Source organism: Henckelia pumila, chromosome 2 (genome assembly GCF_033568475.1).
Source record: "Henckelia pumila isolate YLH828 chromosome 2, ASM3356847v2, whole genome shotgun sequence".
Taxonomy (NCBI): domain Eukaryota; kingdom Viridiplantae; phylum Streptophyta; class Magnoliopsida; order Lamiales; family Gesneriaceae; genus Henckelia; species Henckelia pumila.
The window spans coordinates 155,602,364-155,630,037 of record NC_133121.1 but is presented as its reverse complement, the minus strand read 5'-3'; the positions used below and the strand labels follow the sequence as shown (position 1 = coordinate 155,630,037).

The 27,674-nt window shown below is 34.4% G+C and overlaps 2 protein-coding genes across 3 annotated transcripts; both read left to right on the top strand.

The window, feature by feature from the left end:
• Positions 1–1,751: 1,751 nt before the first annotated feature.
• On the top strand, positions 1,752–12,759 carry LOC140881281 (THO complex subunit 1). Its single transcript, XM_073286466.1, has 21 exons — positions 1,752–1,899; positions 1,991–2,074; positions 2,478–2,552; positions 3,034–3,127; positions 3,727–3,872; positions 3,981–4,052; positions 5,918–5,990; positions 6,075–6,140; positions 6,253–6,299; positions 7,726–7,797; positions 7,891–8,016; positions 8,120–8,185; positions 8,492–8,533; positions 8,732–8,848; positions 8,977–9,059; positions 9,588–9,654; positions 10,426–10,497; positions 10,642–10,692; positions 11,399–11,458; positions 11,541–11,690; positions 11,967–12,759. Exons 1-21 carry the CDS (start codon positions 1,882–1,884, stop codon positions 12,228–12,230), a joined length of 1,845 nt encoding a protein of 614 aa, XP_073142567.1. The 5' UTR covers positions 1,752–1,881; the 3' UTR covers positions 12,231–12,759.
• A 3,003-nt stretch (positions 12,760–15,762) lies between these two features.
• LOC140883003 (transcription factor ABORTED MICROSPORES) lies at positions 15,763–18,718 on the top strand. 2 transcript variants are annotated; one of them, XM_073289291.1, is made up of 9 exons: positions 15,763–15,986; positions 16,082–16,261; positions 16,340–16,418; positions 16,505–16,573; positions 16,782–16,847; positions 16,940–17,380; positions 17,458–17,700; positions 17,779–17,955; positions 18,308–18,718. In XM_073289291.1, the coding sequence occupies exons 1-9, from the start codon at positions 15,892–15,894 to the stop codon at positions 18,524–18,526; spliced, it is 1,569 nt and encodes a 522-aa protein (XP_073145392.1). In that variant the 5' UTR covers positions 15,763–15,891; the 3' UTR covers positions 18,527–18,718. The 2 variants fall into 2 exon arrangements, with proteins under 2 accessions (XP_073145392.1, XP_073145391.1); XM_073289290.1 differs by having other exon boundaries at positions 16,782–16,862.
• The last annotated feature ends 8,956 nt before the right edge of the window (positions 18,719–27,674 follow it).

Below are 27,674 nucleotides of genomic sequence, written 5' to 3'. Positions count from 1 at the left end.
ACACAGACCCTTGCACGGACGTGGCACGGGGTCCGTGCCCTGCTGCACCAGAAAATGAAAAGCATGAAAGAACAAAAACCATGCTAACACAATCAAATTCTTCAAGTCCACAATGCTACAACTCAATAAAACATGCATAAAGATTATAAGGTAGATCTAGAGTTGTACATTATTCAAACCAGTAGAACATGCTTCGATTCTAGATTACAATCCGAATACAAAACAAGTTCGAATTACAATTCGACTTCTAAAGACACCGAGTCCTCACATCTACTCAACTCAACCCCTAGCATGCTGCCTCTAACTTGATCCTGTCCCACCTGTCGCCAAGTATACATACAAAACAAAGCAACACCCGGATAACTCCGGTGAGAATGATATTCCCAGTAAAAGCAACATAACATGCAATAACAAGTAATATCTCAATAACATGAAATCCAACAACATATTCAATGTTAATAAAAATGTAATGCATGTATTTAAAATCGGGATATCAACTCTGATAAACAAGAGATTGCTGCTATGCTTTTGGGATCCCGAGGATGATATCACGTAATAACTCACCGACTCTCCCAATTGAGGTGGTGCCATGTATCTCATACCCCTAGACTTTGGTGCGACTATAAGGAGTATGCTGACGCTAGGTGAACTTCTACAACCCAGTACACTCGCAGTATAGCTCCCAAAAGAATCTTTCAATTGATCGACACCAAATGCGTACATATACCAGTAAAAATATAAGAATTGGTAATTTTTTCGCAAGAGTCACAATACTTAACCAACCACAAACCATAAAATGACATCAAATAACACTTCACAACGTGCAACCCGTAGTCAAAAAATTATTTTGGTAACAGTTGTGTCAACAAAATGGGTAAGAAACTTAACATATCAAAATATGTAATTTGTAAAAGCCCATAAAAAGACATTCATGAAAAAGCTCTAATACAAAATAATCCATAAAATTGAATATAACACAAACTAAAGCAAAAAATTTAGGAGAACCTCACGATTTAGCTCCCAATCACAAACCTGAGCTATAAAAACTAAAACCCACTTCAAGGTTTGAAAAATTAAGATGAACCATTACTAAAAAAATCATACCAAAAGGCATAAAAAAATCGCAGAACATGTAATGCATACAAAATTTCTTTTTTCTGAAAACCAGACATTGATTTCAAGAGAATTTATTCAATCAATCAACTGGATCGCACAATCACGACCACAAATCCAAACCTTAATTAGAAATCAAACTGGTTTCAGAAACTTCCCCTAATTAAAAGAATACGTGTTCCTCGTTCGTGGCTTCCGACAGTGGGTGTCGACTTCGCCGGTGGATGTCGACTTCGTCGGTGGCTATGGATTTAGTTTTTCCTTTTTCAACATGAAAAGGGAAAAAAAAAATAGGGAATGCCAGAGAGAGAACGAAGGAGGAAGAAAATAAAAAAAGGGGAAAATATGTGTGAATTAGTTGCTAGGGAGCTTAAAATAAGTTTTGAAGAGGTCAGAGATTTCAGAATAAGTTTTTCTGAGTTGGGGAACTGAACACAAACTTCAAGTTTTAATTAAGAATTTATCTCCAATTAACCATTTTTCATATGACAAAATATAATATTTTAAAATATAAATAATATATACACATGTATTACGTGTGCAAAGACATTGGTCTCCCTTACGGACCAACCCCAAATCCAAGTGGGGGCATGGGTCTTCAAGGGCAATTTAGCCAAAGTGCAAAGTATCTGAATCTCCAAACCAGGAGCGAGGAAAAATGAAACCTGAGTGATGGTCTAGGTTTTGAGTGGAAGAACGACATTCGGTCTTTTTTTTCCTTTTGAGCCAATGCTCCGTGCTCCGTAATTCTCACACTTAGATTTCACAATGGAGAAGCTTGCATCAGTAATATATATATTTTTATCATGGGTTTTTGTTTGAAGAAATTTGCGGTAAAAATTCTTAGCTTAATTTGTTCATTTGTGTTCATTCTCAGGATTTATTCAGGAAAGCCATCCTGAATCCGGCCCCGCCTCAGGATTTCGCTCTTCAGACAGTGCAACAAGCTATCAAACCCCAGGTTTTGTTATATTTTACCATCTTCGCAAATATACAATTATTTTCCCCAGTTTATGGCTTTAGTATTCACAATTTCTGGTGGAATCGCTTGATAAAAATTAGAACTTTGTCATGTATTTGAACAAGAATTTACAGATAAGAGAGCATCTGTGTTGCCGATGTTTGTATGATATGAATTATGACTACTTCCAGTTTTGAGCGTCCCCATCTTTTTGGATAGATTGTGGCTTTGTAATGCGTTTTTTTTTCAGTATCTGGGAAATTTTACTGCTGTTCTTTGGTTGTGCCTCGATTGACTTCAGGCACCTGCAATAACCGAAAGACCACTTGCACTGATACAGTGAGCTTTGTTCGTTTGGCTCACTGGCTTCTTTAACATGCTGATTTTTTTTCTGTCTTTGCAGAAGCAAACGAAACTGGTTCAGGATGAAAATCAGCTATTGGAAAATATCCTCCGGACTTTGCTTCAGGAGCTGGTGGTAATGCAATGCTAATTTCTCAAGTATATTCTTCTGTTCTACTTGTTTTGATTAGGAGAAATTTGTAATGTGGAAGACTTGTATGGAGGACATGTTACAGCAACAAGCGGCTTTGATTCTTGTTCTGCTTGGATAAATCTCGATTTTGGGTACATCACAGTTTAAATTCAATGGGCAAACGGTTTTTTGGGTTTTTCAGTATAATTTTAATAATATATCAACTGGGAAATCATATTTGTATTGCAACACAATTGAAATTATGGATATTCATTTTTTTTTTTATTTTCTTTTATAAGTAGGAATGGGTCTGCTTTGTATTTTGTGAGAAATTTGATCTTACAATAACATATGGATATGAGGCAACCTGATTGAATTAAAACAAACTTGTCCTTCAGTTTTAATACATCCCTCAATCTTTTTTTAGATATTCCTATCATGATATTTCATTTCACATATTGTGCACCGATTTTTCTTGTTGCAGTCAGCCGCTGTTCTTTCAGGCGAGGAAATCATGCAATATGGAAAATTGATCGATGATGAGGATAGCCATCAGGGTCAAATTCCCCGCCTTCTTGGTGAGTGTATCTTATGTTTTTTGCTTCCTTTCATTTTTATTTTGCGTTTGTTTTGGTGTAGAATCGAGTTATGCTATCAAGTATTGATTTCTGCCATAACCCTAAGGAAAATATTTGGTAGGGACAACAATAATGACAATAAAAGGAGTTCACTTTCCAAATGTAATAGCAGAATTGGGATAATTGACCTTTCACTTTTCAAACTGGGTTCCTAATTTTTCTATTTTATCAATTGATTTTTTGTTCACCAGAGATTAGTTTGAGGTAATAAATATACTTGAGTTATCTGATCATGACGTGATTTTGATTAGTGAATTGATTTTGAAGTTCATTGAATGGAACCCACTCAAATAATTGGTCAAAATTTAGTCAAACTCAAATCACTATTCTTTTTATATTTGAAAATTTGTACTGAGTGCTTGTTTATTTGGAAATTGTGCAGTAATAGTCAGAAAAAAGTAATTTTGGATTTGGATGAAAATTGAATCTGAAAATTTGTAGAAAACTAGCATTTATTGGGCCTTTAGTGGAGGACCAAGCACAACCAGATGCTTCTCCCTCTCTCAGACTCTCTCATGCAATTATTTGTTTTTCTGCAGATATCGTTTTGTATCTTTGTGAGAAAGACCATGTCGAAGGTGGCATGATATTTCAGCTCCTAGAAGATTTGACAGAAATGTCAACAATGAGAAACTGTAAAGATATATTTGGGTATATTGAGAGTAAACAAGACATTCTTGGTAAGGTATGTGCTACGATACTTGGTATGATGCTTCCATGCATGAATTTCGATGCATCTCTGCCTTGGATTTGTTTTATAGGGAAATGTTTGGCTGTTTCTTGTTCTATGTAGCCAGAGCTTTTCGCAAGAGGGAAGCTTGTGATGCTGAGAACATGCAACCAGCTCCTTCGTCGATTATCAAAGGTTTTTCTCTCTAGAATGCAGTTTGGACTAGTTATTTCATTTCCTATGGAAATCATGCTTATGTCATTTCAATTGGATTCGCACTTATCTAAAATCTTCATAGTTATCCAAATGTGACATTCCTTGAAGTTCCAGATGATAGTTCTGTACAGCAATGTCTCTAAAAACATGCTCACAATCTTCTGAAGGCTGAGTAGAATTTTTTTTTTTACTCTATTGTAATCTTATTTGATTTCCTGGTAAAAGGACGTGAACAACCACAATCACTTCAAAAGACAAGGAACAGATTTGCACATGTTTGTAAATGGAAGGCGAGAGGCGCCACCAGGTGATCGTACTGCGCCTGGGTATGCACCCATGCGCACGCCTCAACTCGCCTAGGAAGCTTTCCTCGGGTGAAGGCTGCTTTTTTTATTCCAATTCCTCTAGTTTGAGTAAATGCTGCTCAGCTTCTCTGGTTTCTTTTCTTCTTTTTTTTTTTTCTTTTTTTTTTCCCAAAAATGGGCTGCAAAGCCCAGAGACCAAAGCTGATTAAGAAACAATAGACAAGCCCTGAAGCCCAAAGCATAAACCCTAAGAAGTAAGAAGCAGAGCAGCAACAGTCAAAGCCCCAAACAGCAGCAAGCATTCCCTAGGAAGTAAGAAGCAGCGCAACTACGAATACAGAGGCTCTCCAAATCATTAAACAAACAAAGAATCATTGTGATTGACAAAGTTTTGCTGTGCACAACTTAATTATTTCAATAATAGCATTGTTGTCATATAATGATATAATAATAAATATATAATTTTTGAAAAATTGATAGTGTGTCTTGGTTCAATAAGGTGCATGCATCGCTTTGCTCCTTAGACTCCAAGGCCCCTTTGCACCTTTGTGGGCCTTGTGCCTGTTATAACTATGGATATGCGCTTGTTATTTCCAATATTTTGTTAATCAGGGACAAGGAATTGTGATAATTTATTTTGCATCCTTCCCGCTTATTTATTTCAAACTATATGATATATTCATCGGTTGCATAATTTACGCTTAAGATAGGACCGCCTTTGTTCTCTATTGCTCTGTTGAAGTAGTGGATGCTGATGACAAAGATCTTTGTCTCTTCATCCAGGCCCCAGTTTATAGATATGATAAGGCCATTTGAACATTTAGGGGGATTATGCTTTGCAATCTGATGAAGTAAGAAGGAAAACTGTTCCACATTCCAGGCTGAATATGTGAAAGAGAAACAATATTGCTTCCTATACAAGTTGTATCATACAGCTAATACTAAAGTTGAGTCTCATGTCTGATCACAAGAAAATGATTGTTCTGTGTGGTGGGTTGGGGGGGGGGGGGTAAGTTTGGAGCTCGACTCTTTCCGTTTTCATTCATAACATAGCAGTTTATAAGATTAGCTAATAATATGAAAGCTCTTATACATTCTTCTTCTGAATCTATTGCTGTAATTCTGTTCCCTTTTGTTCAGAAACACCCGGGCACTTGATCTTGTGTTTCTTAATGTAATTTTATCAGACTACTGGACTTTTATATCCATCGTTTCCTCAAGACCCTTAGCTTTCTCATTATTTATTATTATGATGGAAGATTAACATCATCTTTCGGATCTTCCCAATTCTCCTTTGCCAAACTTAAGCTGAATATTCATGCCAGGAACATGGGTTCAAGTTATGAAGGAAAAAATTCTTCTAGCTTAATATTTGTTTACTTTTACTTTCCGCTTGGTATTCTTTTCGTTGGTTAGTAGAATCTGTGTGCTACCTGGTTGTGTTCTTTGGTGTTTCAAATATTAGCTAGGAAGATAATTTTTTTATTGGGAAACCATCAAATTCTTGATGTAACTCAACCGAACAATCTGTTATTGCAGGCAAATGATGTTGTATTCTGTGGACGAATTATTATGTTTCTTGCTCATTTTTTCCCTTTATCGGAACGTTCTGGTAATTATACTCTTTCCATGAAGTGCTGCCAATTTTTTCTCTCTAGTTTTTACTGGTTATTAACTAGTTCTCTACTTTCTTCAGCTGTCAATATTAAAGGAGTTTTCAATACATCAAATGAGACAAAATATGAGAAAGAAGCTCCAGATGGTGATTCTACTATATCTTATTTTCATATTCTTTTTATCCGCACTGTTCATTATTATACGAAGTTCCATCGTCGTTGCTATTCTGCCTTGTTTATTAACTTCTTTTCTATCAGGTAGTTCTATTGATTTCAACTTTTACAAAACCTTTTGGAGTTTACAGGTCAGTTCTAGGAGCTGAGTCCTTTCCCCAGATTTCAGTTTAATTTTCAGCAATCATCAATACTTGTGTGCTATGCCACTTTATTTATTTTAGTACATAGCAGAGATCTCACTGGAAAAATCAGATAGGGCTTGCCTCTTGCTAATGAATCTAATTTTCTACGAGCTCTAACCACTTCTCTCATATTAACTGGTAAGAAATGAAAGAATATAACATAAGCAAGTCAAAACAACACTTTTCGTTGGGCACGGCCTAGGCGGATTCCTCGGATTAAGTAGAAATTGAACCATTAAATGACATTATCAATTTTATTATGCATTTAACAAATACACACACCTCATATGTCCATACGAATCGATTTCTCTCCCTTTGTTCGAAAGTTAGGGCAATAGAAAGTTGAAAATTGAAAGATGTAGATGAAGTTTGGTGTTAGGACAAGCCAACAAATAGGCTTTCTTGTTCGACGTTAATTCAGGGCCTATAAAAGTTAAAACAAACATAGGTTTAAAAGTTTTAAAAGATTACATTTGAGTGTTTTTAAATTGGGCTTTTAAATTAAAAGCCCAAACTAAATCCTTCCTGGGCGCCTAGGGCCGTCTGGACCGATTATTCGGCGCCTAGGTCCGCGTAAGGCCGCCTACTCACCTAGGGGCACCTACACCTAGGCTGGCCGACTACACTTTTTCAGTGCTGTAGGTCGGCGCCTAGGCCGATTTTTAGAACATTGGTGCGTGGAAACAGATGGCAAAACCTGAATCTATCATTCACTACCTAAACAGAGTAGAATAGCACACTTTTTCTGCTTAAGTTGAAAAGGAAATGAGACAAAGTTAAATGCCGAACTTCTATAGCTAACCAGAATAGAAACGAGACATTGTATGTAATCAGGTGACGTCTATTGGAATTTGGAACTGTGGAAATATAGAAGGAAATTGAATACAGATTTCTGAACCGGGAACGGGCTGTTCTGAAACCATAACAGAAACCGAGTCAACACAAGTCAAAAGGAAGTTTTGCATTTGAAACAAGTAATCTGTCCCAGATTCAATAAAATCACGTGTTCCCGTTCCCCTTTTCACAAGGATTACAAAAATATAATTTAATGGTTCGAGACTCAAAAAGTCAGATAAATGGCTAAGGTGTGTTTAGGAATTTAAAACACGAAAAAAATTACAGATGAATAACCAAGTATTAAGTACAAGCTTGTTATTAAAAGACATCTCCCAATGTTCTCTCACGTTTTTTATATTATTTTGAAATTCGATTTCGTTGAGCTTATCAGCTCTGAACTTATATTTTCCACATAATTATATTACAGTATTTTTTTATTAATAAAGATTATGTTAAGTATAAAAACAATTTTATCAAAATTACTCGCTAATAATTGCTGTGGTACCAATGATCTCGTTTTTTATTTGATGTTCAGGACTTCTTTTCCAATCCTGCTTCTCTTACTCCTGTTATTACAAAGTGGCATAAATTTGCATCTAGTTTGACGGTAAAATTTTTCTTTATTTGGTATTGTAGGCCAACTTTCACTACTACAAATTAGTGGCATAATTATCTTTTTCCTTTCAACTTGGATATTTAGGTTGTGCTGAACACATTTGAGGCTCAACCTTTGAATGATGAAGAGGATAATGCTATTGACCTAGACGAGGGGGCATCAAATTTCAGTATAAAATATCTCACTAGCAGTAAGCTAATGGGCCTCGAGGTGTGTTCCTTTATAGCAAGTATGGAGTTATTTTGAGTATAGCAACATATTTGATTTAGTTTTGACTCCAACTATGTTGCACTCCATATACTATTTCTTACAGTTGAAGGACCCAAGTTTTCGTAGACATGTCCTGGTTCAATGCCTTATTTTGTTTGATTACCTTAAGGTATGTTTCTCTTTTGTATTTTGTCCTCTGGTTTGTTTACCCTATGACATGTGGAACTGCTATGGATTTGCTAAAAAGAGCTGTTCATGAACATTAGAATGACAAAGTTCTTGTGCTTTCTGTGTATAAGCTGTCAGTTCATGCCAATTAGGAAATAATTTCTTGTGGTTTGGATGCCTGCTAGAGTTGTTGATATCTACTTCATGAGTTTGTGGTTCTTTAATCTGGGATTCAGCATGACCTCCCTGTTTCATAGGTGTATGTTCTGGTTGGCATGAAATGTTGACAAATGTTTGTTACTTGTAGGCTCCTGGGAAAAATGACAAAGACTTACCATCTGATGCAGTGGTTAGTTTTCTGTTGTGATTTTCTTTTTAACCTTTCCACTGGCTCAATGAACTTGCTAATCATGTTCAATTTTCTCTTAATACCAGTGCATATGACAAATCACTTTCGCCTTTATAATGTTTAATTCCAAAAATTATTATAATTATTTTCTATTTAGATTTACAAAGTCGAAATATTTCTTACCCTATGTTAATATAGAAGGAAGAGATGAAAACTTGTGAAGAGCGGGTGAAGAAGCTTCTAGAAATGACACCTCCTAGAGGGAAAGATTTCCTTCATAGCATTGAGCATATCCTTGAACGTGAAAAAAATTGGGTGAGTTGACTTCGTTCTTTTGTGTGGGATTCCATGTTGCTGATTCACTTGCAGTCTCCATTACTTTCTTTTCATGTCCTAGTTACATCTTCATTTATGGTCATGTTGAGATATTCCCCTTTTTATAGGTCTGGTGGAAGCGTGATGGCTGCCCTCCGTATGAAAAACAACCAATAGAAAAAAAGCTAGCCCAAGATGGAGGCAGGAAACGGTGATTAATTAATGACCTTGTCTTGTTATGTTGCAATGAAATCATAAAGATGCATTTTGGTAAGAGGCTAGGAGTATCATCATTTAATGTGATGCCATGTGATGTCGATTTCTTTGAGCCTCAATGTCCCAGGAAATCTACTCGGTTTTACTAGTGACATTTCCTTCATGATGTTTTCATCACATATCTTTTCTAATTTTATTAACTAAATTTGTATCCTGAAAAATATGGTTAAGAAAACTGACGGAGATATTAGATCAAGTTATGGATGGGTTACAAAAGAGAATTTTCAACTGCATGCAAGTGGCTGTGATGAGGCCACGAATTAATGTTTTCTTACCAGACTCTTCTGGTGCCAAAACTTGTTCTTTTTCTGACTTTGAGCCTTAAAGCATTAAAGAAACCAACCTTTTGTCATTTGAGGCGCTGAAATGATGAAATTCAGTTTCTTGTGTCACCACTGTTTCCAATTATGAGCTCCCGAGTCTTACAGTTTCTATCCGTTTTTCTCTCTTTTCTATTCCTCAGTCGGCCTCGGTGGAGACTGGGAAATAAGGAACTCTCTCAGTTGTGGAAATGGGCAGATCAAAATCCGGTATGTTTCCCACATATTTTTTTTGGATAGGAAATGAAATATTTGCAATAAGGTATAAAAGATCATAATCACAAAAAGTGGACCAGAGGTCCACACCAAAAGCGATAAAAACCGGAGTCAACTTTACTTAAAATAAGACTCCAATCCCTATAATCTGAAACCGAAAAGTCTTTGAGCTCTTTCGTCTTCGAAATCCAAAACGGGATCGCAAATTTTATCTTATCCCAGCATTTGGTAACTGGTTCTTCTCTGTTATCGAAAATTCTTGTATTTTTCTCCAACCAAACCTCCTGCCTGGATTACCACCCATATTTGCTTCAAATGAGTCCCTCACTGATCTTGGGGATACACATACCAAGGCCAACTCTTCCAACGCTCTGAGTTCTCCTGAATGTTGTTTGAGCTTTTTGTACACATTTCTGATATTTGTAATGACTCTTAATTTTAAAGTACCATAGATTGTCTTTGCGTTAAGTTTAACAAAAACGTGTCTCCTTAAAGGCATGCACTCCGACGACTACTTGTAGATTTTTTCTGTTACTGCATATGCTGCATTTGAATGTCTATTACGCCTTAAGTATATGATAATGTATTTCATATTCCAAACTTAAAGAACAAGGAAAAATCTCCTGCGTGTAATTGGATGAAAATTTTATATTTATTGGAAAAATAATCATATTTTATCTTCAGTATTTCTCTTTTAAGTAGAAGTTTATGCATTTAAATCAGGATATTGGTTTACCTTTACAATCCCGTCGTTTGTTCCTTCAGAATGCTTTGACAGATCCTCTACGAGTTCGGACTCCTGACATCATGGATTACTGGAAAGTGTTGGCTGATGATGTGAGCTTGTGCAGCCTTTTTAAAATCTGATGTGTACCTTTTTATTTAATTTTGTGTTGTCTTGACTATAATATATGTCAATAACAGATGTTAGTAGTTGAAATCAGCTACCTAAAGCAAATTTTATTGTTGCTGACATAACAGATGGATGAATCAGCGGGGATTGAAGCAGAATATCATCACAAAAATAATCGAGTCGGTTTTACTTTTCTTTTCATTGAATTCTTTCTTGATTTTGATTCTCATATAATATGTTGGTGCTCATGCTTAGTACCAACCCTGGAACAATGGCTTTTCCTTGATTTGAGTTTTAAACAAAAATGATAGATTAGGATGACATGTCTAAGAAAACACTTTGCTGATTGAGCAAATATCACACCTTTGTCGATTTTTGGTGTCATTAAATTAATGTCTAGAAGACTAGAACATAATAATGTGCTTGTGCTTGTGCTTGTGCTTGTGCTTGGGCAAGTGCAAAACGAATTATATGTTACTGAAAATTGATTTCAATGAGTTTTGATAAAAAAAATTCTGTTGATTTTTAAAGGTAAATTAAAAATAAAATAAGATGATTCCAAAAGTTCTCCCCTAGTAAGATAGAGTAAGCTATTCATATGCAAGTTCATCGTAATTGTCATATTTATTTACAACCCAAACTTGTGAAAGACGGAAGATGTCAGAAATAAAAGAATATCAGGAGTTCCTAATGATGGATAGTTGATTACTTGATTTTGTCTCTGCTTACTGCCAAGAGGCTTTATGAAATATTGCTGAATTTGGTTGTTTTTCATGTTTCTGATAAATTCTACATCATTCTATTGCTTTGACTTATTTTTCTTGCTCATGCATCTAAACCTTCCATTCTATCAACTTCCTTCGACTGTTACATATCCTGGTGCAGGTCTATTGCTGGAAAGGTTTGAGGTTTTCGGCTCGGCAAGATTTGGAGGGATTTTCTAGAGTATGACTTTTTCGACTAAGTTACTGGTATCTACAACTGCATAGAAGCAGTATTGGAAACTAACTCAAATTATTCTTTGCAGTTCACAGAACATGGCGTGGAGGGTGTTGTGCCTTTGGAACTTCTGACGCCAGAGGTGCGGTCCAAATATCAAGCTAAACCAGGTGATCGATCCAAGCGAGCCAAGAAGGAGGAAGCAAAAAACTCCTTGCAGCAAACAGAGTGCACTCAGGTACATGAAAGCATTCTCAAAGTTCAATATCCCATCTTTTTGGATCTTATGCGACACATATGGTTTCCCCAGGCACACCTTGTATGCTCCACTCAATTCAATGGTTTAATATTTTTCCGGTTTTCCTCGTGCACACCTGGTTTACTCTACTCGTTTCATTTGTTTAATATTTTCCCCGTGCGTATTATCATGTTTTGCACAATCTCTTCTTTCTGTTATCATTGCGTGGTTATATATATTTTTTAAAAAAAGCTGAATCATCTCAATTTGTTGTAGATCGAAACACACACAAGTGAGACTGATGTTGAGGGAACCAGAAACGATCCTGAAGCCTCAGTAACCCTAGTAGATGCAGATGCCACCATAACATTTGGGAACCTTTCGCAGAGTGGGACTCCAACTCTAGACGAACAGCTTAAGCAGAACTGGGATACTGATGGTGGTCAGGAACTGGGCCAGATTGAAGCAGACACAGAAGTTGAGCCAGGCATGATTGATGGTGACATGGATGCGGAGGTTGATTTAGATGTCGTCGCATGACGAGCCAGCTGTGTGTAGGAACATTCGTTTCTTCTCAATTCTCATACTGCGTGTAGGCGGCGCCTTTTAGAACACCGCTCCAAATTACCGGTTAATACTGAAATCATGGACATTGAAGTGAGCATGCATGCACCCCTGGAGCGATGGGTTACACTTGCAAGGGGTAAGGAGGAAAAGTCTTTCCAATGTTTAAGTTTGAATGGATTGCTATTTTCTTCTCTCTGTGGATTTTTATGTTTTCGACTTTTAAGGCATCACCTGGGCTCGAGGATGAGATGATAAACGATGCATGATATAAGGACGATGAAACAATATGTTTGGATAAGATAATGGTGTATGACACTAATCTTTTGTAGAATTTTAGTCAAACATTGACAAAAGTCAGGCGGTGCATAAGAAAACTAGTGCACTTTGTGTATCTAGATTCAATTGTACGCATCACATTTCATAGTCTCGAATTATTGTTGTCAAATCATATTAAATTATCAAAATGAAGTTGAATATGAATGAAGATCCAATTTATGGGTTCTCCCGTGGAGTGGTCATGATCTTAAATCTATCGTGGCTAGAATGATTTAACAAAAAGGAAGATACTGTGTAACAATTAAAATCACAAGTAAGATGCATTGTGGTTTCAAATAACTTCTCATTAACAATTAAGATTTTCAATATGTCGGAAGATTCGAAACTAGACATGCTTAATGGTTCGAAAATTTCTGTTCCGACCGGTTCCAGAAACGTGGGGAACCGGTTTGAAACCGGTCCGGTTCGGTTCCGGTTCCAAGCTAAAAGCTCGGAACCAATTCGAACCGAGAACCTAATTTGGTAAAATCGGACCGGAACCGATTCCGACTTTGGACTGGTTTTTTTTTTTTTTTTTTTAAAAAAAATTATTTTTTAATCCACGCAGGGGGCAACTTTGAAACTTACGCGCGTGCCCTCTGCGTGGCTTAGGCCGTAGCTTTAAAAAAAAACTTGGATAGGTTCGATTTCTGAGTACAAATTTAAAAATTTTCAAACTCATTGTAAATATAAAAGTGTTCACTTATATTTTTGAGGTGTTATACCACAACTTTGATTAAAAAAATAAATTACATCTCAATTTTCTCGTAAAAACTGATCTAGAATATTTTTTTCCTACTTCGTAAGATTGACTTGCAAATTCATCGATAGTTCTCGCTGTCATATTCTTATTTTCAGCATTAAAGTAATTAAACCAATCTTGTAGTAATAGAAGCATGGAAAGAGACTCAGAACTTAGAGGGTGTTTGACTAAACTTCGAGCTTATAAGCTGTTAGAACTTATTTTAAAAATAAGCTGCTAAAGTGTTTGGATAAACTTATTTTAAATAACCTAAAGATGTTTTCAAATTTGTGTATTCATCCCCTTATTCGTACGTTTTCAATGGTGTTTGTATTCAAAATTTAAAAACACAAGGACTTACGAGTTTTAGAGGTTTTTCAGCAATCTCGTAATTTTAGTTTTAGTTTAGTCTTGCATGTTTTGATTTTTGGTAATTTTAATTAATTTTCATCGAAAATGCTGATGTGGTATTGTACACGTAAACATCACACCAGTGCTGCAAATGCATCACATCAGCGTCACATCGAAAAAAAACTAAAATTAAAAAAAAAACAAAAAAAAAAAACAAAGATTGCCAACTAAAATTGAAATCTGATAACATAAAAATATCGAAATTGCAAATAGAAAAAACTTATAGAATAAAAAAAGTAATTTTCTCAAAAATAAATGTTAAAATGTAATCCATATTTATCTAAGTAAATTTAAGACCTAAACATTAGACTTTATATATCAACTATTAGAAATTTAATAGATCTTAAGAAAATAAAACAAATAGATTATTCGAAATTTTAATCATTACTTATTTTACTTTTATTATAAATGTGAATAAATTTAAATTTCTTTTATATTATATTATATCTAATACATTTTTCATGTGTTTCACGTACGAGACACATGCTTAATTCTTAATATATATATATATATATATATGTGTGTGTATATATATATGATAGACATATTACATTCCTCCATCCATAAGGGGTAATATTATAATTTCAGTTATATATGTTTATTGGCTTAATTTTAATTTGGTTCAATATATTGATAAAATTCACTTTTATTGTATCTTTCAAATTTTTTATAATTTAAGTTATTTTTGTATCTTTCAATTTTTTTTATAATTGAAGTAATTTTTCGACATGAATGATAATATGAAACCGGATGCGTCAATGTCACATTGACACCATATCAGCGCTATGTAGCAAAATGTCTAAAACTACAAATATAATGTGATAATATAGAATATCAAAACTAGGGGTGATTTTCGGTATACCTTACTACAAATATTGATATGAAAAAAATTCATACCGATACCGATAGTAAAATTCCAAAACTTTGGTAAGAAAAAATCCATATTGATACCGTATAGATACCGATAAAAAATTCGGTATATCAAAAAAATGTTTGTATATCGAAAAAATTTCGGTACGGTACGCCAAAATTCCGGTATTTTTGTACGGTATGCCAGCCCTAATCAAAACCATAATAAGACAAACATAACAGTGATACAATATTAAAATTATAGTTTTTCATTGTGAGAAGTATATATGTTTCCAAGATTGTTCCCTTTTTTTTTTTTTTTTTAAAGACAAAAAATATGACAGAACATAACATCGAATAACAAAACTCACACGGATAGATGATTGCTAAAGGTAGTTAAGTTTTTCATGTTATTATGGTCACGCAAAACGTACCAACATGATTAATTAAAAGAGAAGTTAATCTCAACTATTATATAGGAGGATACTAAACAGGGCATTGTTTGATCTGAAATTGGAAAAATCAATATGAGTTATGCTACATGTACAATGAATGTTACTGCAATAAAGTTACAGATTACTTTTAAAATTACAAAACTCTACCTAATGCACTTTAATGGAAGGAACTCTTTTAAAATTACATTATGGCCGGGTAATTTCATAATTTCAAAAATAATATATCAATGTGTGTAACCTTGACGATATATATAATATTTTTATCAAATATTACATTACAAAAGTTAATGAAAAATCAGTTCCATAGAGTCAATAAATTTTTTGATTAATCTATCATGTCATGTCAATGCGACAAATTTCAATATTTTCAATAATTACAAAGCTTTCTGAAGTCTCTTGAGCTCTCTTTAAGTAATATATTTTTGGATCAATCTCTCTCCTTAAAATTTTCATGCATGCTACGTTGTTCAACTACCAGGTTTAAGTAATTAGGCTCCACACGCTTTAGCTTCTTCTTTATCTAAAACAAATGACATATAATCTTTATCAGAAGGCTATTAAAACAGAAACACTATGCACCAATTAATCATCATCACAACTTTAACTAAGGTCTTTTTTTCCAGTTATTATTTTTTTTTGTAAAGAAAGTAACAGAAGGGCCATAGCAAAATAAGGAAGGATCATATCGTTGTGTCTGGTATATATATATATATATAATCTTATGCCTCCCCCTTCTCGTTTCCTGTACACTGAGTTCTTGATGAAACACAAGGGATCAAATTAAATTTGTAGTATGTCATGTCATTGTCAATAATCATCATTCATATACTTATGATTCCTCTTTTAATTGTTTGACAGGAAAATGCTGGTACCAGGTTTTATAGAGAGGCTAAGACCCTTGGTTGGTATTAAAGGCTGGGAATACATTGTTCTGTGGAAGTTAAGCAATGATCACAGGTATGAAGAGAAACAATCCTTAAAATCATGGAAAATATATATCAAGGGATTAATCAATGTATTCCCATGTCACTTAATTGGTTGCATTGGTTTAGGTCTATTGAGTGGATGGATTGCTGTTGCGCTGGAACGATAAATATCGAAAGTTTTGAAGATGAGCTTCTTTTGCCAACCGCTGCGACTCTCTCTTGTAGAGATGCCATATTTAGACATCCAAGAACCAAAGCTTGTGAATTATTAGACCAGCTTCCTTCTTCCACAGTACTTGATTCGGGGTATAAATTTTGTAGTTATAAATTAATTATATGGTCAAGAATTTCATGGGATTATATATGATTGATTTACTCTTTCAGATTACTTGTACAAACATTGCTGTCAAATCAAGTAAGTTGGTTGAATTATTCACAGAACTCAGACACAAATTTATCAGATGTAAGTTCCATTCCAAGTTATGCAATGGCTCAAAAATAAGGTTTTATGCACAACTTAGTGACTGGGTTGTTCCTGAATCTCTGTAGGAAACAATCGGTACCCGAGTTTTGGTCCCACTGTCTCTTGGATTAGTCGAGTTCTTCACGACTAAACAAGTATTTCTTCCGCCCTTCCTAACTCAGTTTGAGGGAAAATCTTGATTATGATGTTTGGTTGGGCTTCTTCAGCCAAGCTTCTTGAAGCCTCTGCTTAAACTTTTATATTTGAAAATAAATTTTATTTCAAATGCCCAACGGTTTTCTCAAGATAATTAGTTCTTTTTTACCCAAACTGGCTCTTCTTGTTTCATTGTTTAATTTCCAGATTCCTGAAGATCAAGAAATGGTAGATTTTATCAAGATTCAATGCAGCATTTTTATGGAACAACAGGCAATGAGTAGTAATTCAACCAATATATTTTCTTAATTTCTTCATCCAATCTAAATGCTCAAAAAGATCTCATTAGCTTATTTAAGCCTCAGATTTCTCCAAAAAACTCGAAAGAAGACACCGATTTGCCACATGATATATCAGTCGACAGAATCTATCTCAGTAGTTCTCCAATGAACACACTGCATCAATTTAGCTGCAATTCAGGAACCAACAACATGTTGTTAGAAGGGACTAGTTATAATCGCTCGAATCCAAATTTCGGCCCTTCAGTTGAAAATGGATTCCAAGATTTGGAAGCATCTGATAGCAAAATATGGATGGAGCTTTCATCGGGGACATTAGATGACCAGAAGAACGGAAACAACCAGTCAGACGAATCTGATCTGAACGAAGATGAGGATGAATCGAGGTATAGAAGAAGGACTAGAAAAGGATTTCAATCGAAAAATCTCATGGCTGAGAGGAACAGAAGGAAGAAGCTTAATGATAGGCTATACTCTCTTAGAGCATTAGTCCCTAAAATTTCTAAGGTTGGATGAAACATTATCTTTAAATAGAAACAAGTTTGTAGTGGTTTTGTTCATTTGTTTCCTGAACTCTGCTGTAGTTGGACAAAGCTGCAATTCTTGGAGATGCTATCGATTATGTGAAAGAACTGAAGAAACAAGAAGAGGATCTTCAAGTTGAGCTTGAAGAACATACGGATGATGAGGATGCAGATGAAGTTGGCAAAAATGGAACCAAAGGGGGACTTCAATGTGATCATGAAAATCTGATAAACAGTTTTCACGGTATGCCTAAACAGAATCATGTAACGGATAATACCGATGAAAAAGTGCAGCAAATGGAGGTAGAATGAGTGAACTTGTGAAGTATATATATTTACATGTTCATATTTATGTTCCAACTTTTAAGTTGAAAATTGCAGCCACAAGTGGAAGTATTTCAACTGGATGGGAATGAGTTCTTTATCAAGGTATTCTGTGAGCACAAAAATAGTGGATTTGTGAGGTTAATGGAAGCTTTGGATTCTCTGGGATTGGAAGTAACCAATGTAAATACAACAAGGCATACATGCTTGGTTTCAAGTATCTTCAAAGTAGAGGTACCTACCTACGTAGATTCTCATTTCATTTCTGTGCATTATTGCAGAATTAACCATAAAATCAACAAAGCTGCCTTTGGATATATTGAGTCGTTTTAAATTCGTTTTGGATTTTATATTTTTTACTGATTTCAAATTCATCTCGATTTTAGTATTAACAACTATAATTGATTTTAAATTCACCCAACATTTGTATCATTTGAGATTCATGCTTCAGGAACCAAACATCAGTACTTCCTTTCATGATGCTTTACGCAATGCAAAACCAAACATTTACCATATTTTCTTTTATTGAGTTTTATTAATTGCATTTTGAATGTTTTTTTTTTATTTTCTTGGATGCCAATTACAGAGAAAGAACAATGACAATGTCCAAGCTGATTATGTTCGGGATTCGCTGCTTGAGCTAACACGAAATCCATTGAAAGTATGGCCTAATTTACAAGAAACTTCAAGTGGTGGCAACAATATAGGTCAAGAATATAATCGCATTCATCCCAACCAGAGCCATCACTCTTTAGTACATGGCTGCCAAATGAATTCTCACCACCTTCAGCAACTGCGCCATTAAATAACATACTGAGAATTGTGGTGATGCATATTGGGTACTTTATTTTCCGTCTCTTTTGGTTTAAACTAGTAAGGATCACGTGCAACGCACGTGGGAATCTAAACTACGAGAAATGAATTCATATCGCAAACACTATAGTAAATTGTTACATTTCTGCACTTAATAAATATTAACATTGATACGAATTTCATATATAGTTTGTTTCTCAAGTTATTTATTTAAAATTTTTCTTGTTTAATTTTTATCTTTCCATTCCCTTTTTCCTTTTTGCTTTCTACTTTTCTTTTGGTTCCTTTAATTATGAATATTGACAACTTTGCATCATCTAGTATCTCAATCACTTCAGTCTTTGGATCTCTGTTCTGGAGTTGGATCTTTTGTTGTGTTGGTATTTGTCTTCCTTTTTTGTTTTTGTACTCCTTTGATCCTTGTTTTCTTCGTTTCCTTTTACTCATCTTTTTCTTCAATCACACTTTCTGTTTTCTGCAATGCTTGTATTATAGTTGATTGTCCCACTTTTTTTTTTTTATCGTCACCATATTTGGCTAGTCTAAATACAAATTTGTATTTTAGCGTTTGGGCTGTTTCAAGTTGTTGCAAGTAGTCGATTTGGATGTTTGTCTGTCATTAAATGCACTTAATTATTTTGTTAAGTTATTTTATGAAATAAAATATCATGATTTACAGTATTAAAGAAAATTGTTTAAATTGATTAAATTTAATTTTTTGTTACCTATTGGATGAAATCCTTGAATGGTACTCCAAATAAAATTGTAGCAGTATCTTCAAACAACGTTACTCTTGCAACATGCTCATTTTTTTGAACTGATAATGTCAAATGATATCTACAAAATATTATTTATTTGTTAAATCTTTCTTTTGAACTCTATGTGAAATTATTTGTAATACTAACCTTGGAATTATATTGATTTTGATGTCTGAACACTTTGGGCAACTGTCTCCATTAGTTAGTTTGATTATTGCTATACAGTTTTTGCATGCCTCGCACCACGGTTTGGTCTTGTTTTCCACTTCGATATTTTTGCTTCAAAACAGTAGAGAATATCCTGCAATTGTTTCTTTTAAGATAGGAAAATTCAGATTTTATTTCATTTGTAATTTTAAATTTTTATTATTTTTATTTATTAAGAATAAAATTGATTTTAATATCGATATTATTTTTATCATTTTAACGTGATTTTGATTATTCTATTATATATTTAGTATTAGACGTGATACTTTTATAAATTGTCATGAAACAATTGAGTTTTACTTTTTCAAGTGTTTCTTTGCGCTTTATCAAATTGCTTAATAGCGATCTTAGTAAAATCTTCGATTTGCTTGTATATCTACATGTCGACGACATTCAAGTTCAAACTGCATCACACTCTAAGAATCGCAATTGCAATCATTGATTATCCTCAATGGATTAATCAAAATGAAAACCAAAAGGGTGTTTTCTCATGGATGATTACTACTGTTCCATATAAATATAATTTTTTTTAAAGCTTCCACATAAATATAATTAAGGGTGACTTGGATATAAATCCCCAAACATAAATTAAACTTTAAGTTCAGTCCCTGTGTCATAAGATCTTATTCTGTACTCCCTAATACACCAAAAAACTTATTTTGCACTCCCTCTTCTACATATTTAATTATTTTATCATTAATTTATTTTTCCTAAATTATTAACACTAATTTAACGCCTATTCTCTTCTTCCCTGAGACAGAAATCACGCATCCTCCTCATCCTCCTCGAGCGAAAAAAATTCACTGATCCTTCTTCTCCCTTATAAACCCACGCGTCTATCTCACACAAAAAAACCCATGACCGAAAACCAATGCATCTTTCTCACACAAGAAACCCATGGCCAAAGGAATTAATCCATCCACAGGTGACGTTGAGGGACGGGGGTTTTGAATCAGCGCAAGCCAAAGTAACACAGAAGACGACAAGGGATGAGCCAAAGCAACACAAGTTGAATTTATTGTCGATTTCTTGTTGATTTATGGTAGTATATTCAATTTGTGTTGGGTTCTTGTTGATTTTTTGTATGAAGGAAGAATTTATTTATTTTTTATTTCAGTGGCATATTATCGTTGTGTTGATTCTGAGATACTCAATTGAATTTGATATCTTTCTTCGGAGCTTTGGTGAATTCTTCTTGCTAAAATAGTTTAATTTCAGATTTCTAGGCTATATACAACAACATTAATGAACAAGAATTGAGCTATAGTTGCTATTAAAATTGTCAAAATAACTAAAAATTTTCTCATATTGGTCTTGATTGTATTGAATATATTTTATAGAAGTCGTTTTTTTTTTTTTTTTTTGCATTATATACTTTCTGAAATTATTAAGCTTGTACAGTTAGATTGTTAGTGTGTTATACAAGGCCGTGTCCTAATCCATCTATAGACTAATTCATTTTTTGAATCAATAAAACAAATTTTTGTTTTTATGTTCTTTGCTTTTTTTGCTGTTTTTTTAAAAAAAATTGAGGGATTTTGTTAAAAGGCCTATAGGAAATTAGCGTAGTGAATTTTATTCGTATTTCTATTTTATTCTCTGTGTTTCCACAAACTTTAACCCTTTGTTTTATTTTGTCTTTTATCGTTTTTTTTGGTAGTTTATTTTGTGTTTTCTTATTGATTTATTTGGATTTGTATTTTCAATTTGCTGCTGTATTTTTAGTTGTCTTTGTTCTATTTGCCGCTGTATTTTAGTTGTATATAACGAGCAATCATAATTAGTCAATTTTATTATGCACATCTATATATAGTTGTCGCAATCAAGTTCTACATTATTTAACATTACTGCTATATTTTGGGGTTCAGAATGAATTGCAAATTCGAACTATGTTGGATTGTCTTCGAATTATTCTATATTTTCTTTGTTTTCGGCTGATTTGTCGAATTAGTGTCTTGATTATGTTAAGTTCCCAAATTATCTTTCTTACTAACAATTCTATTTAGATTCTAATTTGTTTGAATTTTCTAAGTTTGATTTTTTAAGTGAAGTTTTAAATTTTTAAGTGTATCTGATTTGTTCTCGTTCAAGACATTTTCCCTATTGATATATCAGGATAAAGACTAATTATATTTGAATGTTTATATTGTTCCTGTTTGAATATTTATTATTAAATCGTATGTTATTTATCTATTTACTTTGTAGTTGGTATTATGTTTTGATTATAAAGTCTTGTGTTTATGTTTCTACACTTGTGGTGGTATTTCAAGTTATTTATTGAATTATTTTATTCTTGATTTTTTTGAAGGAATGAGTTTGATGCGCATGTTGGTTCTTCGAGTTCTTCTCAATATGAAATGGTTCTACCGAATAACTCCATTTGTGACGCCCGGGGCTGAAGAGGCAGGGAGTGATCGCCGGTGCCAAGAGGTTGCACGGACAATGAGCGGCTCCTGGTAGGCTTCTAGGCGGAGGGAGACATGAATGAACCGATCCCGTGCCGGAATGAGAGGGGATTCTGAGACTGTGTAGGTATGGGACTACATAGTTGAGGAGGGTTTAAAAAGATTTCATATGTACTGCTCATATCAAGAAGGTGCATCTTCTTTTCGGGAGCTCATCACATAAGAACTCCAAAGTTAAGCGTGCTTGACTTGGGGAAATTATAGGATGGGTGACCCCTGGGAAGTTTCTCAGGGTGCGTGTGAGTGAGGACAAAAGCACGCTGAAAAGACCCGTCTTGATACAGTGGGCCATTACAAATGGTATCAGAGCCGACCTCTCTTAGTACGGTATGGTTCGGGGACGAACCAAGCGGAAGCTGGTGGGCATGTGACGCCCGGGGCTGAAGAGGCAGGGAGTGATCGCCGGTGCCAAGAGGTTGCACGGACAATGAGCGGCTCCTGGTAGGCTTCTAGGCGGAGGGAGACATGAATGAACCGATCCCGTGCCGGAATGAGAGGGGATTCTGAGACTGTGTAGGTATGGGACTACATAGTTGAGGAGGGTTTAAAAAGATTTCATATGTACTGCTCATATCAAGAAGGTGCATCTTCTTTTCGGGAGCTCATCACATAAGAACTCCAAAGTTAAGCGTGCTTGACTTGGGGAAATTATAGGATGGGTGACCCCTGGGAAGTTTCTCAGGGTGCGTGTGAGTGAGGACAAAAGCACGCTGAAAAGACCCGTCTTGATACAGTGGGCCATTACACCATTGATGCTTGGAGTCATTTGATTCATAGAGAAGGACAAATTTTTAAAAATGTTGTTGAGTTTCGAAATGTTCTTAAAAACTATGCTATTGCTACCATGAGATCGTTTGTGTATAAGAAAAATGACAGACAAAAAAGTTTTTGTTGTTTGTAATGTCAATGGTTGTGCATGGAAAATATATGCATTCAAATATAAGGCAGGTGGAACATTTGGAATTAAAAAATATATGTACCATATGATCGTGTTCATTGTACCGCAACTTAGCTTTTATTGTATTGTAAAATATTAAATTGAACCACAAAATGTATGATATAGTACCGCTATCAAATAACATTAAGTAGTACATGTATTACATACAAATTTAACACAATCATATAAAATAAGACGTACGTACGAAGTTGTAGTTTCACCACTTATTATAATTTAACAAACTATGAAGACTATTTTATCAAGTTATCTTGTCACATTGCCACAATTCAAATATTTTTAACATTTAATATTTTTTCTGAACGAAAAAATGAGAAGTTGTGTACAAATTATATGAAATTTGTTAATATAAAGTGTTATGATATGTGGGAAAAATAATATATATGAGAGGTACTACATGCTGATGTTCATTGTACCACAACTCAACTTTATTATACCATATCTTTTGTTAAATTACACCACTGATTATATGAAAGCGTACCACAAATTCATGAGGATTTTATACCAACTTAGCTTACATAATAATATGGTGATGCTATTTAATTAGTGAGTATACTAATCGTACAACATAATGCGTACATAGTATACCACATATAGCATAGTTTCTACCATATATTAAGCACATATATACGACAAAACATATGTCATTTATACTTCGGATAACTTACAAGAATGAAGATCAATAACTAGTGAGTATGCTCGTCGTACCGCACAATACGTACATAGTATATCACATATAGTGTATTTGCTACCATATATTAAGCAAATATATACGCCAAATCATATGTCATTCATACTTCTGATAACTTACAAGAATGGAGATCGATTAGTACGTAAGCTCTTCGTACCGCACATTACTACATATAATATCACAAATAATGTACATTGTACTATTTTTTTAGTAAGTGTCTACGACATATCATATGTCATTAATACTTCTCATAACTTACAAAAATAGATATCAATGATTAGTGAGTATGCTCGTCGTACTGCACAATTCGTACATAGAATACCACATATAGTGTATTTGCTACCATATATGAAGCCAATATACACGCCAAAGTATACATTCATACTTCTGATAACTTATGCTCGTGGTACCGCATATTGAAAACATGTAATACCACCGATTGTGAGTTTGGTACCCTCAATTAAAGGATACGTACGACAAAATATATTTCATTTGTATTGCATATATACATTACAAGAATGAAGATCAATAACTAGTGATTAACACATGTTTATGCATCAAGTATAATTTTAGAGCATCAATGATGATTGGCACATGTTTATGCATGAAATGGCTAATTTGGTAGCATATATAGTGATTAACAAACACATATGTATCCATTGTATATGTTATTAACATATATGGTTAAAACAACATTATGTATGCATCCAATGTCCTAATTTTGTAACATCAATGATGATTCACACATTTTTTACACATCAAAGTCTAATTTTGTAGCATCAATTATGATTATCACATGTTTATGTATTTTAATGTCTAATTTGGTAGCATATATGGTGATTAACAAATACATGTATGTGCATCCATTGGATATGTTTTTATATCTAGGGTTAAAAAAACAACCTTATGTATGCATCTAATGTCTTAATTTTGTAACATCAATGGTGATGTTGGTGCAAGGTCAGACGTAGTACCGATTATATTGACCAGTAGTACAATATATGGACAATGAAGTATAATAGAGACTATTTGTGGTATGATGCTATGTCAAATTTGGTACATCTTCCATACATGTTTACCAAGGTGGTTTTGGTGCGCGGTCAGAAATACAGTACCGGTTATATTTCCTAGTAGTATAATATATGGCAAATGAGGTATAATAGAGGTTTCTTGTGGTATTATGTGTTGTTAAATGTGGTACATCTTTCATACATGTTTACCATGGTGGTGTTGGTGCGTGGTTAGAAACGCAGTATCAGTATATTGACCAGTAGTACAATAGATGAAAATTGAAGTATAATAGAGACTATTTGCGGTATGATGGTTTGTTAAATTTGGTACATCTTCCATACATGTTTACCATGGTGGTGTTGGTGCGCGGCCAGAAACGCAGTACTAGTTATATTTCACAGTGGTACAATATATGGAAAAGGAGGTATAATAGAGGCTATTTGCGGTATTATGTGTTGTTAAATTTGGTACATCTTTCATACATGTTTACCATTGTGGTGTTGGTGCGCGGTCAGAAACGCAGTACTGGTTATATTTCAAAGTGGTACAATATATTGAAAATGAGGTATAATAGAGGCTATTTGCGGTATTATGTGTTGTTAAATTTGGTACATCTTTCATACATGTTTACCATGGTGGTGTTGGTTCGTGGTTAGAAATGCAGTACCGGTTATATTGACCAGTAGTACAATAGATGAAAAAAGAAGTATAATAGAATCTATTTGCGGTATGATGTTATGTTAAATTTGGTACAACTTCCATACATGTTTACCATGGTGGTGTTGGTGTGTGGTCAGAAACGCAGTACCAGTTATATTGATCAGTAGTACATTAGCTGACAAATAAAGTATAATACGGTCTTATTGTGGTATAATGTTATGTTAAATTTGGTACATCTTCCATACATTTTTTTCATGGTGGTGTTGGTATGCATTAAAAACTCAGTACCTTATCTCGTAGTACATTAAGTGTAGTATAAAATTGGTTTTACTTGATATAATATTTTGGTGCTAGGTCAAAAACTTAGTACCAGTTGTATTGACTCGTTGTACATTAACAGGTAAATGTAGTATAACATTGGTTATATGAAGTATAATTTTTTGTCAAATTTTGTATAAAAGTGCGAGACAATCAATTTATAAGTGCTAACAACCATATCTAGTCAACTGACACATATTAGCGATTCAATAAATGAAAATTACACATCCATTCTAAAAAAAAAAACAGTACAAAATACACAAAAAATAATTTTCCGCTCCATTCTCATTTTCCTGAATCAATTTTCATCAACTCATTCGTCATTTATGATGGTTGCAGCAACGTCTGCCCTTGTACCGTCTATGTTGCAAACAGGCTGATAATTCCACGTAAAAGGGTCATCACGAGCATAACACTCCGTCCATAGGCAAGTAAACACACCACAATTAGGATTATTTCCTTGGTCTCTACACTTTGGGAATCCCACATTACAATTGGCAAACAAACGTACAATCTCATACAACCATGCCTCTCATACAACCATGCCTACATTGAAAGATTATTAGATTAAGTAATGAACAAGAAGAAAATTTTATACGATCAATGTATTAAGGACAATACATGCTAGATATCAACCCCATTAAATAACCATCTAGATACTTCTTTCGTTCTACTTAACCTTGCCCGTCAGCGATATAGGCAGCCATTTGCTCACAAAGGAATCGGTACGCAACATCACCCCACGAGTAATCAAAAAATGATCCAGATCATCAAGATATGACATAATAAATAGTGGAGTATAATAATTGTCAACCGAAAAATCACACAATTGAATAAATATAAGATAAACATCTTCGCAAAGTCCTCAACATATCTTTTTTTTTTTTAATCCTTACGTGCTAGTTCAAGAAGTTTCACACGAATACTTGACTGGATCACCTTGCTTACATTAACTCAAAATAACAATTTACAAAGGAAGATTCAATTTTCAAATCGATATTCATCGGTTGTCCAACATATTTTAGCCCCATCACAATGGAAAACTCTAACGACTTAAAAGAAACCGATACACTACCATCGACAAATTTGAAGGACAAAGACTGAACATCAAACTTTTTTAACATTGCCTCAAAAATTAAAATTAAATAAAATAAAATTTCAGTGTATGTAGGTAGTGTAAAATATTATTTTATGACATGGGTACTGAACATAAATCTAAATTTTTGATCAGGTATTTATATCCAATTTACCGTATAATAAACTACCATAAATCAACAATAAAAGGACACAAATAATGTTAAAGTGTGTGAAGAACAAGAAGAATAAAATAGAAATACGACTTAAATTCACTACACTACTTTCCTATTGGCCTTTTAACAAAATCTCTCTAAATTCACACTGTCAGAAAGTGAAGAACAGAGATGTAGTGACCCGCAATTAATCAAGGTAATTAAGGAAATTAATTACTAAATTTTGCCTAAAATTATTCGAAGTGGATCGGAAGCTCCGAAGCATGGATCGAAAGCTCCGATCGGGATCAGACATTCCGTTGGAGGATCGGAGGTTCCGTTCTGGCTAGGGCTGGCATCATCACCGACGTCAGCAAGATGACATCACTGCTTACACACGTGAGGTGACATCGGACGTTCCGATGTCACGATCGGACGCTCCGTTCGCGATCGGACGTTCCGATGAGGGATCGGACGTTCCGATCGTCGTCTATAAATAAGGGGTCCGAGCCCTCATTCTGTGCACCGATTTCCCCTTCTTTTCTCTGGTTTTCGAACCTTCTTACTTAGATCTACGGAGTTCTAGGAATCCTATTGGGAATCCGGAAGTTGCCTAGCGATCTCGGCGTCGTAGCGGAGGTGTGCCTAGGTTTTGAGACGATTCTACACCAGCGGGCTGACGACGGACGAAGGTATAATTTGGCTTCCTAAAAATATTTAGGAGTATGAAATAGCTTAGTTAAGGCTTTTAGAGCATTTATAGTAATGCATGGACTTTTGCATGTGTAGATGCAGTAGAGCAGACTTGTAGGCTTTGGACCTAGACGGGTGTGCTAGGAGTTGACT

What these genes read in the sequence shown, in the direction of transcription:
- LOC140881281 (XM_073286466.1), top strand. An exon ending in ACTTACCATCTGATGCAGTG is followed by an intron (nt 8,534 to 8,731) that starts GTTAGTTTTCTG and finishes ATGTTAATATAG; the next exon opens with AAGGAAGAGATGAAAACTTG. An exon ending in ATCATCACAAAAATAATCGA is followed by an intron (nt 10,693 to 11,398) that starts GTCGGTTTTACT and finishes ATCCTGGTGCAG; the next exon opens with GTCTATTGCTGGAAAGGTTT.
- LOC140883003 (XM_073289290.1), top strand. Translation starts at nt 15,892, where the DNA reads ATGCTGGTACCAGGTTTTATAGAGAGGCTAAGACCCTTGGTTGGTATT. An exon ending in CAGACACAAATTTATCAGAT is followed by an intron (nt 16,419 to 16,504) that starts GTAAGTTCCATT and finishes GAATCTCTGTAG; the next exon opens with GAAACAATCGGTACCCGAGT. An exon ending in AGTTCTTCACGACTAAACAA is followed by an intron (nt 16,574 to 16,781) that starts GTATTTCTTCCG and finishes TTTAATTTCCAG; the next exon opens with ATTCCTGAAGATCAAGAAAT.